The 18898-nt window shown below is 33.0% G+C and overlaps 1 protein-coding gene across 1 annotated transcript in view; it reads left to right on the top strand.

The window, feature by feature from the left end:
• The window catches only part of LOC114102097 (transmembrane protease serine 11F), a 66758-nt gene that overhangs the window by 23470 nt on the left and 24390 nt on the right, over positions 1-18898 (top strand). The window contains exons 2-3 of the mRNA XM_027947351.2: positions 7935-8086; positions 15206-15324. Coding sequence (XP_027803152.1) covers positions 7935-8086; positions 15206-15324 — 271 coding nt within the window. The remainder of the gene's footprint in view (positions 1-7934; positions 8087-15205; positions 15325-18898) is intronic.

Here is an 18898-nt window from a genome sequence, read left to right as displayed (position 1 = left end):
TCGAGGTGACCTGCCTTGTTTCAGCCCTGGCTTGCCATGCCTCAGGTCCACACTAGCATGGCAGGTGACAGGTCGAGGTGACCTGCCTTGTTTCAGCCCTGGTTTGCCATGCCTCAGGTCCACACTAGCATGGTGGGTTCTGCAGAGCTGCTGCCTGTGCTTTAGCCCACCTGAGCCATGGCTCCACAGCTCCAGGACAGCTTCATGATACAGAATGTGCCTCCATGTGCCTTTTGGCACAGTTTTCATAGTCCTCTGATTTATGCTCCTTGTCTTTGAAATTCATATCAAGTCCATAGGAAATTTTGCCTCATCATGAAAATACCAATGCCATCACAACTTAAATGGATGTTATTATTTTAAATGCTGCAATAACACAATTAGTTCCTCACCACTCCATACTTTTTTTAAAATGTCTGACTGGATTATTTCAAAAGATTGTCTTTAGATGCAGAAATTCTTTCCTGTGCTTGATCTAGTATGTTCTCAAAGGTCTCAATTGTGTGTGTGTGTGTGTGTGTGTGTGTGTGTGTATAACATTCATTGATTTCTTCAGATCCAAAATTTTTATTTGGTTCTTTGTTATAATATCTATCTCTTTATTGAATTTCTCATTCAGATCAGGAATCATTTTCTTGATTTTGTTGAATTATCGGTATGCTCCTGTTGCTGAATTTTCCTAAGATCATTCCTTTGAATTTCAAGCATCTCATACATTTTTTTTCCTTTGGGGTCCATGTTCCTTTAGAGGTGTTATGTTTCCTTAATATATCATGTTTCTCGTGTCTCTATCTATGCATGTGATCAAATAGTCACTTATTCCAACTTTATGGAATACTTTTCAGCATGAAAGACTTCCTGTAGCTATGTTATGGAATTTAGTTGGGTAGGTGCTTTGGCTTTGGTTCTGTGAGTACAGTAGTGTAGCCTCCATGTGATTTTCACTTTAGCTGCAAGTTTCTCAGTGGGCTAGATGGCAGATGTTTATAAAGGTAGTCCTTTGATTTTGCTGGGGCTGCAGAGAGGGTTGATCCTCAAATCTTTGGGAGCATTTGCTGAGTGCAGTGGGGCTGGTGGTGGAAGGGTGGTGGAGTCACTAGAGGTAGGAGCTTCCTGGTGGGCAAATCTTCAGGCCTTGGAGGGAACACACATAAGATCTCCTGGTCTTGAGAACAGCCTCATTGTTCTTCTGGATACTTGTTTCTTGGAGTTGAGGCCATTGTGCAGGCTAGGGTGCTGGGGTCATTGTTGTACTGCTGGGTCTGGTTGAGGTCATGAAGTTGTAGTTTTCTGTGTGATAGAATAAGAGTAGAGCCTCAGGGGTTGGGCGGATGTAGTGACTACTCCTCTGGGGGAGGATGTATTGTAGCAGTGGTTCCATTCTCAAGATGGTGCCATACTGGGTAGAAGCTTGGATCCCAGGAAGCTGGGGACACAATGTAAGATCTTTCTCTGGAGCAAGGCAGCTTCCAAAACTGGGCTTGGGGTCTGTGAGGACCGCAGGACTCTCCTGTAGTTAGGACTATAAGTATCTGCCATTGTAATGGAGGCTGGTGGGGATTTTGTGCTTACCTTTTCCCTGCAATGGGGAGTCCCCCTGGCTGTGAGCTGATCCAAGCTAGGAGCCAGGGTCATAGCTGCAGAGTGCCTCTTGCCCTTCTCTATGCTGCCATCCTGAGTTTCCATGCCACACGGGGGTCCCTATCAATCCCCTGCTCAATTGCGGTGGTCTCCTTCAGAAGCTTTCCTTGAAGTATGATATTTTTTTGTTTGTTTCTTTATTCATTTGTTTGTTTTCATACTATGGAAAGTAACTAAGCCTGGAGTATATCTTTTCAGCTGTTCTGATGAATCACTCTGCTCTCCTCTTTATTATACCCAGTTGTGGAGGTTCCCAACTCTTGCTTTCCACCACTCCCAACAGCCTTACCACAAAAAGAGCTTCCAAAGGGAAGCCCACAGCCTGTACCTGAGCTAAAGACTGTTTAAACTAACAAAATAGCTTCTCAAATTGTCTTAAATTTTTATTTCTGATTCTTCATGTGGTACATATGGCTTTGGTTTATTGTTGTGCGGTTTTGTTTTTTTGTTCAATTTTATCTCTAATCCTTTTGAAGGGTACTGAAAAATACTTCTAATTTGTGGGATCTTCAAGCAATTTATTTGAACTCCAAATAAACTCAGTGGTCATATTATTTAACCAGTTTCATTTGGGCTAGAAAACTTCCTTTGTCCTTCAAAGGCCTGCTCAGCTGTCACATCTGAGCAGGAGTATTTGTATATTATTCACTATATTTCTAATATTTTCCCTTAGTGATTAAAACATAGTAGATGGTTCTAAAATAATTGTTCAATTTTAAATAATAATAACTCTTTCATTACTTAGCCTATAGATATAAACAAATTTTCTGAAGCTAGGATTTAGACTTAATTTCTTTCATTCAACATTTGTTCATTCATTCATTAAAATAGCAGAAATATTTATGTCAGGAATTATGCTAGATACCATGGTTAGATACAAGAAAGTGCAGCACGTTGTTCTTTTCTATGATTTCTGTTAATTCTGTTCATATAGTTCTTTAAGTTTTGTGAAGTATCTTGATAATTTATTCCTCACAATAACCTTGAAGAGGGGATATCATAATCCTAATTTCATAGATGAGGGATTCTTAGAGAATCCATACATGGGAAAAGAGAATTGATACATGAACAGACTTGAACCTAGAATTTCTGATGCTAAATTTACTGCTCTTTTTAACTGTTTTCATATGTACTACATTACTACAAACTTTAAAGGATTATTTCTCTGCAAAGTACCAAAAAGTTTTATTTTGTTTCTGTATTTCATTTATTGAGCAAAATTTTTAAATGACAGGGACTTCTAAAGATGGTAGTTGTTTTATATATTCATCTCAACATTAATATAATTTCACAACACTGCCATTTTGCTTTGTATTTACTTTAAATTATTAAAGAAAAAAAGTCAAACTATAAACACTTCTGGGCTTATATACTCAGGAGGTTTTTAAAGCAGAAATGTGAGTATTTTTTTAAATATCGTGGGTTTGTTACTTCAGCCTGAAGCTCAAGTCTTTTAGTTCTGTCAAGTATTTGATATATAGAACCAGCTAAACTAGTCAGAGAATTTTGGCAATTAAAACTAACAGATTTATATCTTTGATGCTTATCTTTCTAGAGATCAGTTTGTTATTCATTTGGCAACAAATCAAAAAACAATGGTTCATATAAATTATGAAGAAAACTAACATACATGAGTAATTTGACAGTAGTTGTACTAAGTTTAGATTATTCTAGAGAAAATATAAAAATATTCTTTATGATAAGCTGTCAGGTTATCTCAAGAGTTATATTTAGAATCAAGACCAAAACCAGAACAAACCATTGCAAAACATAGCCCTTGCTTCAATGAAGGAATGAGCATGACTGCCCTCAGAGTCTACTTGCATTAACTATTTGGAACATTCATAAAGCCTTAAAGGCTTTAATTCTTCATTGTAAAATGAGAAGATTGAGGTCCATGATTTAACTACCTTGCTGATAATAACAAAGTCAGAATTAAACTCAGTTGACCTGTGTTTATATTTCCATCATTAAAGCCATAGCCAATTTAGAAGATACACATATTCCATTTAACTGTAAAGATTGCTTAAATAGAATAGTATGTTTGAGTTGTATTTTTCTTCTCCATTGATTTATACAATTCCAGGTTTTCATTATCATTTTACTTTGACATAAAGAAAGAAAATAAAACAAAGCAAGAGATACAACATCTCCTCCCCCAAATAACTAAGAACAAACATGCTTAATTCCTTTATTAGAACAGATGTAATATGAAATAGCATAAAAGACTGTTAAAAAGTTCCACTCGGCATCCAATTCATATTTGGATTTAAATAAACAAATAATTGTTATTTACAAATCATGGAACCATTTAGGAATATTTAAAAGCATTAAGAATTCTAAATATCCTACAAATAAAGCAATCTTTATTGAAGGTTTAGCCAGTTATATATTTAACAATCATATCTAACATGTCATAGCCAGATTCTCAAAGTTCACTACGTACATAAGAATGCCTTGCAGGAAAAAGGGAACTGTTAGTGGGAATGTAAATTAGTATAATCTTTATGGAAACTAGTATGGAGTTTCCTAAAAGACTAGGAATGGAAACACAGTTTGATCCAGATATGAAACTCCCCAGTATTTATCAAAAGAATTAAAGTCAGCATACTGTAATGATACATGTATAACCATGTTTGTAGCCACATAACTCAAAATAGCCAGGTTATGGAACCAGTCTTGGTACCTATCCACAAATAAACAGATAAAAATCTCTGGTATATAGTCACCAGGGAATTTTATTTAGCCATAAAAAAATGAAGGCATTTGCAGGAAAATGGATGGAATGAGAGAGCATCATGTTAAATAAAATAAATCAGACCCAGAAAGTCAAGATTCATATGTTGTTGTTTTTTTCTCCATTGTGGAAGCTAGAGAGGAAGAAGTTGGGGGGACAACAAACAATAACAAAAACAGAAGGGACAACTAGGATAGAGAAAGGAGATCAAGGGAGAAGGGAAAGGCAAGAGGAATTTCTGGTGAATGAAATTTAGCAAAGAAAGTGATATGCATGTATTCATAGCTATAATCGATCCCACTATTATGAAAATTTTATGCAACAATAAAAATTTTTAAAATAACATTTATTTCATTGGATAAAATTGCATTGAATGCATTTTGATTTGTTGTTATGCCCACTGCAAACATTTCACAGCAGACTAACCAACAAATTGCTTTATTATTTTTTGAATACTTTGCTGGATTTTTACCCTCCCCCTTACATTATATACCATTTCTTTTGCAATTTTTGGAAATGGTAATTACCATTTCCTTTGCCATTATCTGCATACTGCTTCTGTTGGATCAAAACACAAAAATGAATATTTGGTAATATTTCAACTTCTACATCAGACAAAAGTTTGCATTCCAGTTATACCACACTGAAAATAGCTGATCACCAATAGAAGAAACTTATTTTAAAATTAAATGTGACCATGAGAAAAGAAAAAGAAAATCATCTTTATAATGATGCATTGTTAACATGTTGTGAAACTTGGTTATCACTCCCATGAGTTTGACAAAATTTGATTCTCATCATTTCTCACTTTTTGAAGGGCTCAGGGTACAGCAATGAAATCTTCAAAGCTTAAGGGAAACGGGAATGGGAACAAAAATGAATTGCTGCAGTCAAAACATCTATAAAATAAGTAATGAAGAAATGCATTGCCATAGATTTTGGAAATAGAGATTTCCATCATGGGTGAGAAAGAAGGCAATGCATTCTTTTGCAATTTCTAGTAACCTTTTTTGGGAGGGGGGTATACTTTCTACATTAATACTTGCTTTGATTAGAACCATGTAAACAGGCATTTGTGACACAACTAAAATAAAAAGAGTCACAGAGAAAGGACATAAAGCAGATTCTTTCCATTTGGCTCAGGCTCAGATATAAAGACAACAAATTTTTCTTTATTAACAGTATTGATGTCTATATTGGAAACTCTTTAATCTTCCTCATCTTGCCTGGAGGCACAACATCCAAATAAGTGGTTCATTAATCCTTTCCATATCTCACACAACAATAAATCACTCAACAAAGCTCAAGGACTAGAACTAAACTGATCTTCTCCCCTCCATCTCTCACCATGGCCTTAGTTCAAGCCTCCACCCTCTCTAGACCTTCAATAAGACTTCTAACCTGGTCTGTCCTCTTAGCTCATCCTTGTCCTCATTCACCTGTGATTATTCTAAATTCACTGTCTGATTAAATTTTTATTAACTCTGCAGCTCCTGCAGGGTAAATTTCTAACCCTTTCCTTTGGGTTACGAATGTCCTCATAAACTCTACAGAGACTTGCTCTGCCATGTCCTCTAGCAGTGTGCTGGGAAAGACTTATAGTCTGTACATACTTTGCAAACCCATGTTTTATTTTTATTTCCAGTATTCATTATTAGTAATGAATGGTTTTTCATACCCTATCCTTTTTGTTTATTTCTGTTGTTCTACATGCTATTTTCTCTGTTCTGGTTTCTTTTTTTTCCCCGAATCTGGTCTGCTTTTATTCCTCTGTGTTTAGTAGTGTCATCTTACAGTTCACACTGTAAATCCTTGTTTCCATATCTTTCTCCCCTTTCCAAATGTAAATGTCTTAACGACAAAGAGAATATTTTGAAATATTCATACTTCTAGAGATCTAGAACTGTTTCTGAAACATTATCCTGATGTGATAGATTCTATTCTAAGGATTTTCCATTATATAATTTAATGAAAATTTATAATATGTATTTACTAAATAAAAATTAAAAGTACAAAAACTTTTTAAGAAACTCACTTGCAAAATATCATAATATTGAATACTGTTTTGGGGACTCAGAAAATAAAGTAAATAAATGACAACTTATAAGTTTGGAAAAGATAATATAAATGATATAAGATGTGGGAAGAGAAGGTAGTGCACAAGTGGGCATAGGTAAGAGTTGAGTGAAGATAATTGGTGTTTTGAATACTAGAGTTCTATCAAGTATAATTCACAAGTTGTGATTTCACTGGGAGATGCTAATGGAATGCAAAGAACCATGATCTTCAAAAGTAGTATTGTTACTTACCTAAGTAACACTATAACCACCACCATTGCAATAAGTAACAACTTAACAATAGCTTACTTAACAAGACATTAAGAATTTTTTTTTCCTTTTTATTGGTGCATTTTAGTTATACATAATATTGAGATTCATTGTTACATATTTGTACATGCACAAAATACAATATAATTTGGCCAATATTAGTTTCATTATCTTGAGTTTTCTTTCCCTCCTCCCTCCTCCTGGTCCTTTCTCTCTACTCTATTAACCTCCCTTTGATTTTCATGTGATTCCCCCACCCCACCATGTCTCTTTTCCTTTTTCCTCTCTAGCTTCTACATGAGAGGAAATATATGACCCTTGACTTTCTGAGTTTGGCTTATTTTACTTAACATAATGATCTCAAGTTCCATATATTTTCCTGAAAAATGACATAATTTCATTTTTATTCACGAATGAATAAAACTCCATTGTTTTATTTATATGCCACATTTTCTGTATCTATTTCATCCATTGATGGACCCTAGCCTGTTTCAATAATTTTGCTATTGTGAATTGTGCTGCTATAAACACGGATATTCATGTATTGCTATAGTATGATGACTTTATGCTTCAGGATAAATATGGAGGATCAGTGACGCTGGGTCATATGGTGGTTCCATGCCTAGTTTTTTAAGGAATCTCCATACTGATTTCCATAGTGGTTGTACTAACTTATATTCCCATCATTAGTATAAAAGTGTTCCTTTTCTCCACATTCTTTCCAGTATTAATTATTGTTCATATTCTTAATGATTACCATCCTGACTGGAATGAGATGAAATTTCACCACTAAGAATTTTTCAGGTCATTTACACAATAGTCATATTAAAATCTCTTATTTTTTTAACCTAGTAAAACTGGTGGGAGTATTATATAACTTTGTTGCTTGAAGTTCCTTTATTTAAATAACATCAAAATATTATTTCTAAATTACAGTTTTAAAAAGTTGAGTCTTTGCGTTTCACTACCAAAGTTTCAAATTGCCAGTATACCAGACACAGTGTGGTGGGGCAACACTGTCACTTGAATGTCAATATCAGTAGAACTTTAAAATTTGTACTGTATTGTGGTGTTGAGGGAGTATATGCAAATTAAAACCTACTGTTCTTATCCAGATTTAAGTATCCTATTGTTATTTTGCAAAGTAAGGTATTTTCAGAGGATCACAGCAAGTGGATATAAAGCAGAAATGCAATGCATTTTGTAATTGTGATATTATTTTCTCACAGACCAGTTGAAATTTCAGAAGCTGAATATCCACGAGTTGAATATCAAAGAAGACAACAGTTTTGGGACCCAATAAGGCTAGCTCTTTTCACGTTGGCGATTGTAGCAATCATAGGAATTTCAATTGGTATTGTTACTCATTTTGTTGTTGAGGGTAAGTATCCAGGTCATATTTCCATTTCCTAAGTACTCTATGACTTAGAGTCTTGAAATTCTTTCGTGTATAAAAAATTACATCTGCGTGACGTTAACATTTTGCTGTTTAATTGTATTTTGTTCCCACAATTAACTCTGTTATGTATTTCTACCCAGTTGAGGTTTAAATATATAGTACATTGGTAAATGCCTCCATAAGAAACATATATTAAAAAAGAATAGTAAAAACAATCCTTAAACTCATCCTATGATAAGTAACATATATAAACATATATTAAAAAAAGAATAGTAAAAACAATCCTTAAACTCATCCTATGATGAGTTTAATATACTGTTATCAGAATCACTATATTATTGAGTTGCCTCAAGAAAAGCTTAAGTAATATATAAAAACTTACCTTAAAAAAGTCTTTAGTGGCTAGAAATCAAGCATTACTTTTGAAGGACAACTAGATTTGTTTCATGATGGAGGAAGTTCAGAATTAATTTCTAGTTAATTGAGAAATGGATAGCCAATAGGACTAAGATTCATTTACCTTGGCTTTTGATTTGTGTTTTTAATTACAGAAGATCAAAGCTTTGCTTAAATTTTTAGGCACCCATGCCAGTCATAACAATAAAACCACATTTGAAAGTCCTCCGGAAAAAAATATTGTCCAACATTTTCAGCTTACCTGCTACCCACTTTTCTTGGGGCATTGATAATATCCACTTCCTAAACTGTAATAAAATAAAAACATGAATGGAGTTACGCCCTACAATTTTATTTTTTTTTGTTAATATTTCCTTTGGGTTAGAAAGTAGCCAAGTAGTTTTGTATTTAACATACCCCCAGACCCAATTCTATAGGTGTTTGAAAGAAAAAAAGTGAAAAAATAATATAATAACAATAATGATAATAATAATAATAGAAAAAAGCTAAGAAGAATTTCCCATAGAAGCTGTAACAGACTGAATAAATGCCTCATTTTCATCCCAAGTTTTCCATATCCTATTACCTATACAGCAAAAGAAACATTCCAAATATCTCCAAACATTTTGAGATGGGGAGATTATTCTGGATTTTCTAGAAGGGCCCTACGCATAAATACAAGGGTCTTTATAAGAGAAAGGAGAAAAGGTGAAAGGAGGAGAAAAACAATGATATATCAGAAGGGAAGAATGGGACAATGTGATGCAGGGAACGAGCCAGGAATGAGGATAGTCTCTAGAAAAAAGCAAGACACTGGTTTAACCCTTAGAGCCTCAGAAAAAACCAACTCCACCAACATACTCATTTTAGGCTATAAAACTGACCTCAGACTCCTGACCTCCAGAAATGTACAAGGTAAGTGTGTATTAGCTCAAGTCATTAAACAGGAGCAGTAAGAAAATAATACAGAGATTAACACTCAAGGATTTGAGAGATTCAGTACTAGGACATTACTTGAGGGTAAGTGAACAGTTTTCTGAGATGGACATTTAGTAAAGGAAGAAGGTGAACTATAACAGAGGATAAGCAAATTGAGATAAGTCAGGGTCATCTAAGATGATGTACACAATTGTATAAAGGAAATACACATTTTCATAGCACAAAGGATCCAATAAAGGAATCACATTTTAGTAACTAGGACAATAATAAAATGAAAAATTATGTTTTTAAATATTGCTTTTAAAGGTTGTAAATGAATAGACCTGAAGATAGAAGAATAAAAATACATGTATGTAATAATTGCAATGGAAATAAGAATTTTAGAGGAATTATTGATAAAAGTTGTATCACCAGGGTTGAAATATATCTGTTGGAGATATTTTGATCCTAAAGAGCTCAACAGTTATGAAACTGGCTTTCACTGTATTAAAATCTTGACCAATTATTCACTATCCATTAAAAATGGGCCATTTCAAAATAAACAATGATAAAATAATCCAGTAACTTTTAGAATACATTTAGTTTATTAGTGCATTCTAGCTGTGGATCATGAGGAACATATCTATGATTGGGTGTATTAGTAGTTGCAGGGAAGAGCATATCCTATAGGAAACCACAGGGCTACTATGTAAGAGATTATTTACAATGATGCACTATAAAATTTTGCTTTGTGTTGGGTGATTTGGGGGAAAGTTGAAGGAACTATGTTTTTCCTCTGGATTGGATGCTCTCAGGAAGCTAGAACAGTGCTATTATTGGGTATTATAATAAATCTCATCTATGAGGCAAAGTACAATGAAATGAAGCAAAAGCTGCAATTAAGGATTAAAGAAGCAGCAGACACCCATATTAGCCAGGATAGATGGTCTTTCTTTCTTTCTTTTTTTTTTCCTTTACTTTGTGGCTTTGAATAACGTTCTTGTCTTTGAGTTCGGACATACTTCAGCATGGTCTTATTTTTGTTTTGATCTAATATGACCAAAGAAGGGCTTTTTCTGATACTGATGTTCAACAGAATTTCAAGACCCAACTGGTAGCACCAGATCAGTTTTTGAATGTTAGGGGATACTTTTTTCTCTCCTATATTCATTATAAAGTCATGAATATTTATGCTAATTGGGTATTACTTTAAAAATTAATTTATCTTGTTGTTGACTCTTAAGTACTTGTCTTAGTCCCTGTTATGCTGCTATAGCAAAATACCTGAAATTGGATGCTTATTGGATATTTATCTTGCAGTTTAAGAGAAAAAATTCCAAGGTGAGGCAGCCCTCTTGGTTTGGCACTTGGTGAGGAACCCCTTCACTGGGTCACAACATGGGTAATGATGTCATTGCAGGAGCTCATGAGGAAGAAATTACATAGGGAGAAAAGAAGCTAAAAATTAAGAAAAAACAGGTTTACTCTTTAAAACAACACATTTTTAAATTAATATATAGAGTGAGCTAGTTCCTTAAAAATTGGAGTGTTAATTGCTTTCTAGTGTAGTTCCCCCATAATATCTCTCTCTCTCTCTCTCTCTCTCTCTCTCTCTCTCTCTCTCTCTCTCTCTCTCTTTGCAGTTCTAGGGATCACAGGCTCCATGCACACCAGGCCCAGGCTCTAGCTCTTAAAGTTTCTACCACCTCTCATCTCACCACAGTGGAGACTAAGATTCTAACACATGAATACATTTTTTAGGACAAACTATACCTAAATCATAGCAGTGCTTGGTAGAATTCATATCTCTAAATTTTATAACATATCTTTATGAAAAGACTGATAAACTTCTTGGGTATTTATCCTCAGGATTTTCAACTGGATCCTTATTTTATTTTGGCAAAAAAAAGTGAAATCCCATTTGACCATTAACTATAACAGCATTTAACATATTATGTGAGGCTGGCTTCTATTGAAAGCTGTTGCAGAAGTCATACACCTTGATGCATTTATTTTCATTATTTTTTTGCTAGTACATTGTCTTAAATATTCAATGATTGTCTTAAACATTCTATAATTAATTTATGTATTCACTGTTTGTGGACATTTGAATTGTTTCATATTTTAGGTATTAGAAAAACATCACTATGAACCTTATTCTGCATATATTTTGGTACACACATGCAAGAGTTTTCCTATGTAGATATAGAATTAATTGCTGGGTCATTTTTATCTGTATGGTTAATACCAAACTTTCTTCTAGCACCTTATGGCAATTTCTATAGCTCCATATTTCATCACTCACACTTACTACTGCATATCTTTTTATACTTGCTAATTTGGTGTAAGTTGTAGTGTTATCACTGTAACTTCAATTTGTATTTATTTGCCTGATCAACAACAATGTATCTATCAGTTGTTCATTTGGGTTTACTATTATTGTTAAGGGCTTAAGTTTTTTTCTCATTTTTTATTGAATTATCTGTCATTTCTTATTGATTTTGAATATATATATATATATATATATATATATATATATTGAATATATATATACATATATATATTAAATATATATATGTATATATATTATATATATAGAATATATATAATATAATATATATTAATAATATATAATATATATTAATAATATAATATAATAATATAATATAATATAATATAATAATATAATATAATATAACATATATATACATATATATATTAAATATATATGTATATATATATTCTATATATATATATATATATATTACAAATATCTTTTGCCAGTGGAAAAGTTCATGGCATATATGTACATGTATGATTGTGATAGCTTCATACTGTACAACTATTTGAGAGTCGTTTAAGATTAATGAAAAAGCCAGTCACTATTACCACCATTCCCATGAAATATGGCATTAACTAGGGAAGTACAAACTTTGAATTTGCAAGTTGTCTGCTTTTGGGGTTTATTTTGGTTGTTTTATTTTTGTTGCTGTTGTTTTGTTTGTTAGTTATTGGAATTATGTAATAAACTATATTTTCAACAAACATTTTTATAATTTGGATTAATTTTTAGGATTAATTGAAATTATTATATTTCTTATTATGGAGAAAAAGTAAACCTACTTTGTAGAGTTGCATGAAATTTCTAAGAATTTAGTAGTTAGAACTGGACTTTCACATTAATTTTAATCTTTTTGTACTAGAACTTCAGCTATGAAATTTTATCAAGATATGCACAGATAAGTAGCCTGGATCCATTAAATTTAATAAGGCAATACAATGGAGAGCTTAGTGACTGTTAGGCCCTGGAAAATATTATTTAATTATTCATTCATCCATCAATAAGAATTAAGCCATAATCTTAAAAATAAAAAGAAGCAGAAAACAACAAATTGTCACATAGTATATATTTGTTTAAAAATATATATATATTATACATACGTATATATATATACATATATATATATAAACATATCATTCTTGGTGCATTTTTCTCAACTAATTTTGAATGAACAAAATACACTTTTTTAAGAAGTAAGAAAATGCTTAAGTAAAAGAAAGATTCAAAACTGTGGTGAAAATCCATCTCAGCCAACTAAACAATATTTTTAATAAGAGAAAAATAAACCAAAATAATAATATCAATTACTTCTAGGTATTAGGATTATATATTATGTTTATTCTCTTGTAAATACTTCTCATGATTACAATGTAGCATTTATAGTCTTAAAAATTAAAAATGAAAGTCTAAATTAGAATATTCAGTGCAGAGTCTGATACATTATACACTTAATAAATGTTTGATATTAAAATACTTAATTATTTATTATTTCATTACTTTAAAAAGTTTAAGATACTATTCTTTTTGTTAACATTACTTGAAATGTTGCCTCCCTTTTGAATGAAAAATTGCACAATATCTCTTGCCAGAGACTGATGTTCTATTATACTACAATCTATAGATCTTTATGATGCTATGCCAAGTGCAAGGCAAAGCTCTTCAAAAGAGAGCTCCAAAAGCTATACTTAGCCACATAGGTGAAGTCCCCATTTCAGTCTGGATGTTCCAGGGACTTTCTTGGTAGGTGTTGACATCAGCGATAGGATTGGAGAAGTCCAGAGAAAGGACATTTCGGGTCAAAGTGAAAACAAAAGCAAAATCCTAAGGAAAGAAAACACCAGAGTAAATGCAGACAAATACAGTTTGCAGAGGTTTCAACATAAATTCTAGGGAGAACATGACAGTGTATACTGAAGCGGTAGGCAGGCTCCAGGCCTAGAAGAACTCCATAAGTCATTTCCATTGACGATAGATAATAATTTCATTGGAAAAGTGATAGTGTCAAAATTGCAGCCTAGCAGATCACTCTGGAAAACGGATTTGAGGAAAGCAAGACTAGATGCAGGACACTAGTCAAAAAGCTATTATATTTTGCAAAGAATGATGAGGGTATGAACTGGATCATGCAGTGGTGGTAGCAGAATGTGTGAGGAGGACGTATTAAAAAAAAAAAAAACCTTAGTTGGCAATATTGTCAGAATCTGATGATTAACTAGGAAAGAATCAAAGATTAAGATATCTAGTCTGAGCAATTAAGTAGATTGTTATGAAGTAGATTATAATTTAAGATAGAGAACATAAGTGAGAGATTTCTTTTTAATAGAAATGTCATTTTGTTTTGAATAAGCATTTTAGGTGGTTAATGAGAACATGAGTAAGAGATTGGAATGATTAAATGGGCTGCACCCATTGGATTTAAAGACTGAAAGATTAGTTTGATATTGGAATAAGGATAAAGACATGCCATGAATGACCATGTGTACTGTTCACAAAGAGAAATGCAGGTAGCTGAGCAGTTTGAGTAAAGGAAGCAGTAAATGATTATTTCACTCTAGGAATATTATAGTATTTGAGGTACCTATTGAATGCACAGTGAATATTCTGAAGTGAATTGATATGCAGTTGAAACTCAGGACAAAAATTTGTTCTGGAAATTAAAATTTAGGGGACACCAACAAATAGTGGTTAAAGCCATCTTAGTTAAGATCACTGAGAAGTGCTTAGTATGAATACCTGTACCAAGGATGGGACCTAGGAAGGTAAGAATGAGGACAGAAATAAAGAGCCTTCTATTGTAAATGAGAAGTGGCCAAGAAGGAAGAAAGAAAACTACATGGCTTCGTAGAGCCAAAGATGAGGTTTTAAAGAACACAATTGAGGTTGCCAAAAAATCAAGGAGTAAAACAAAGAAAAAACCCAAAACAGTAAACAGTAAATATTATAAGTACTGTCCTTGACAATGGCTATTTGAGTAGTATATTGAGAGTAGACTGCAGAGAATTAACAGTGAATGGGAAACAAGAACATGAAAACAATAGAGTTATATTTTATAAGTAAGCTTAGCAGTGGTAGAGAAAAAATTATACTTTATTTAATATATCTTCATATTACAGTTTATGTGTGATATATGTACATTAGCAATTCTTTGAGAAATAAATTATTTTTACATGACTTTTCAGCCATTGTGTTCAATATTCACTTTCCATTGTATGCTGCATGCCCAATTGTATGAAAATTGTGATATACATAAACATCTATAAATGGAATATTTGGTAAGTGATTTGGGGACCTGAATTTTCTATTTTCGCTGACAGCAATGATGAAATTAGAAAATATTTGAAATGTATCTACACTGATTTTTGTCCTAAGGGGAAACAGATTGCATCACAGTAGTCTTTTTAGCAGGCTTGTTACTTTTAACCGTAGATCTTTATTTTATCTTTCAGATGATAAGTCATTCTATTACCTTGCCTCTTTTAAAGTCACAAATATCAAATATAAAGAAAATTATGCAATGAGATCCTCAAGAGAATTTACAGAAAGGAGTCATCAGATTGAGAGAATGGTGAGCTCAACAGAAAATTTAAATGTTTATGTATTAATTTTTCTGTCACGTTGAGTGTAGGAACTTGGTCTCTCTGTGTCAGTTTTCTTTGACTGTAAAATGGAGAATTTAGGCCAGACAGCTGTAAGAATTATACAAATATATAATATTATAAAAAATTTAGAATAGCGCTCTGTACCAGCAAATGTATGTTGCAGATTATCGAGTGGACAACTAATTATCTTCTGGAAATATAGAGTAGACAATTAATTAGCTTAGGAAAGTGTTGGTTGAAACATATTTTCCCTGTTTTTAACTCTTTGATTTGATCTTCTTCGTTCATTTTCTTTAGCCTTCTTTAACAATATAGAACTGGCATACTCACCTTATCATTTTGCTTTCTTTTGTCTTTGGAAAGTACTAATAGGGTCATATAAAAGGGTGTGATGTGTCTACAATTCTTGGTATCAATCTCAAATTTAGTTATGCACCTAAATATTTTTTTTCTTGATAGTCTCTACATTTACTGAGGCATTTCTAATTTTTAAACTATATTTGATGAGCTAATCCCTACTCCTCATGGCCAAATGTCAAATAGAATAAAATGAAAAGAATGATTATGGAGAACATTGTTAGTAAACCCCAACATATTAGCTTAGAGTGTACTCCTTTAAGTGTACAGTTATTCTGGATAAAAGAAGCAATGGCTGAATATAAAAGACACTGTATTAGTATGATTCTTTATGATTAACTATAGACATTCTCTTTTTAAATTAAAAGTTGAAGACTTTAGCTTTCCTACCCTTCTCTGATTATACTCTTCTCAGTATGAACAGTGGGGGTGGATATTTGCATTTTATTCTGTTATTTACCTTTACACAGGCCAATTCTAAATTTCAAAACAGCATTTTCCTTTCCACAGTTAATTTAAATAGTATTTGACATGTTTAGTACAACAGTGCTTTTGTTTTTTTACAATTATGCCACAATTCTTTGCCATTCAAAGAATATCCCCAGAGTTAAATTTGAATATTTCTCTTCTCCATCCGCCTCCCCCCACCCCCACCCCACCATCTTTTTTTTTCCTTCTTTTAACTATATTTTCAGATGTTTTCAAGGTCTTGATAATTCTTTATTTTTTTAAATATATTTTCTAAAAACCTCATGTTTCCTGCTCAACTTCAACTGGTTGCTCCTCAGGGCTACTTCATACAGGTAAATCTGGGCTAACACAGTCCTGCCCTTGAGTGTGGGAACCATTGCTTCTTGAATCCCATGTTTTACTTCTTGTGTTGTGTTGTGTCCTTAAGCCTTTTCCCTATGCGGGAAAAAATCATGGGAGGTAAAATTTATGAATTATCTCTTGTTGGGAAAATCCTTTATCCTATGTTAGAATGAATTGATAGTTTGGATGTACAATTTTAAATTGAAACTTATTTTTCCTCAGACCATTTAAGGTCTTCAGTTTTTACTACTTTATCAAATGTGACAGATGAGGAATTGTGTTGCTTTTTAGATGACCTGTTTTTTCTCTAGAAGCTTTTATACTTTTTTTTCAGTTTTCTGAAATTTAGCAATAATATTTATTAATGTTTGCTTTTGTTTTCTGTCATCACTTTTGTTTGGATGTAATCATGCTTTAAAAACTATGTAAATCATTTTAAAGAACTATAAATTGAATACCTAATTAAGAAGTAGAACTTTGTCTACTCTCTGTATGTTCTTTCTTTTCTTTTCCTCAGAAGTAAAAACTCTTGTTTGGAATTACTCTTTGCAGCTTTATTACTTATGTATATTTCTCTAAACAGTGTACTACTCAATATTGCTTCTTTTGAATTTTATGTAAATGGGATCATTTTCATCTGTGACTTCACTCACATTATATTTTCAAGATTTTTCTATTTTGATACATAAAACCAGAGCTTGCTTATGTTACTTCTCCGTAGAATGCCCTAATAGGAATAGAATATTTGCTAATACTTTTCATGGTTAACAAACATTTCTTTCCACTCTTTATGACTAACATCCTTACATGCCTCCTAGCACTAGCATGTGTGCTAGAGTCTTTCCAGAGAATAAGCCCAGTAGGGGCTTATTGTGTCATAGACTATGCTCAGTCAAACTCTAGTGGATTTTGACCATTCTCCAAAGTATTTGTAAACATTTGCACTGCTACTGGCAAAGCATGAGAGTTCATGTTGTTCTACATCCTCCTCAAAACTTATCAATTTGATTTTCCAGTTTGCCATGCTGGTAACGTGTGATAATATCTCATTATGGATTTCATTTGCACTTTCTGATTATTAATGAGATTCATCAATGATCATCAACTATTTGTAATTCATCTTCTATAAATGCTTACTTGTGATTTTTTTGTAATTTCTTATTGCATCTGACGTTTTAAAATTTATTAGAAACACGTTTGCCTGAAAATGAATCACCTGTCCATTATATGTATTAAATGCATATTTTTTTCATTTGTGACTTATCTATTATATTTAGAAATAGATGAACAGAGGTTCTGAATTTTGAAATATTGAAAGGTATCGTTCTTTCCTTATCAATACGTTCTGTGATTGTGTAAGAAATCTTTCCTGATTCTGATGTTTTCTATCCTCAAAAAAATCTTGGTTTTGCATTTTGCATTTAAGACTTACTCAGTATGAAATTGATATTTGCACGTCAGTTTAATTTAGGGATTGACTTCATTTTCCATTATACATATTAAGCAGTTCTCTTAACACTACTGATTGAATAGCCAATCCTTCTCTATCTGACTTGCCAAGCCATATCTCCCACAAAACAAGTTTCCCTAAGTGAATTGAGTGTTACTGGGCTCTCCAACCTGTTCCATTGGCTGCCTTGTTTCTCACTGTGTCATTACCACCCACAATACTTTGACCTCTATTGTCTGACAACAAGCATTGGTCCCTGTTTTATTGGTTTTGGGGCCTGCTATAGCAAATTATCACAAAGCTAGGTGGTGAAAGCAACAGAAATTTATTCTCTAACAGTTCTGGAGGCCAGAAATTTGAAATTAAAATGTTAGCAATCCCTAGGGAGACTCTAGGGAGGATCCTTCCTGGCCTACTCAAATTCCTGATAACTCTGGGCATCTCTTGACTTGTTGCTACATAAAATGGAACCTCTAATTTATGTCTCAATCTTCACATGACCTTCTTCTCTGTCTCAGTGTGTTTCCATGCTGATAAGGGCCCTCGTCCTTGGATTCAATGCCTCCCTGGATAATCCATGATGTTTTCACCTGAAGATCCTTAACTTAATTACATCTACAAAGATTCTTTTACAAATATGGTCACATTCACAGATTCCTGGATTTAGATTTATCCTTCAGGGACCCACCATTCAACCCAGTAAACCTGGGAATATCATGTTCTTCTTCAGGTGTATCTTAAGTGTTAGTTCAAACGGACTAGGCCAGATGCAAACAGATCAGCTCAGCACAGCTTTTATTCAGGAATGGAGTAACACTTCTGACGGACCCATTTTTTTCTGGTGGAAAATGAGCCACCAGCCAAAGGGGGTGAGGGTTAGGCTTATATTGATTACACTTGGAGGTGACTCAATTAATGAG

Source organism: Marmota flaviventris, chromosome 7, assembly GCF_047511675.1.
Source record: "Marmota flaviventris isolate mMarFla1 chromosome 7, mMarFla1.hap1, whole genome shotgun sequence".
Taxonomy (NCBI): Eukaryota; Metazoa; Chordata; class Mammalia; order Rodentia; family Sciuridae; genus Marmota; species Marmota flaviventris.
This window is presented reverse-complemented; position numbering and strand designations above follow the sequence as displayed.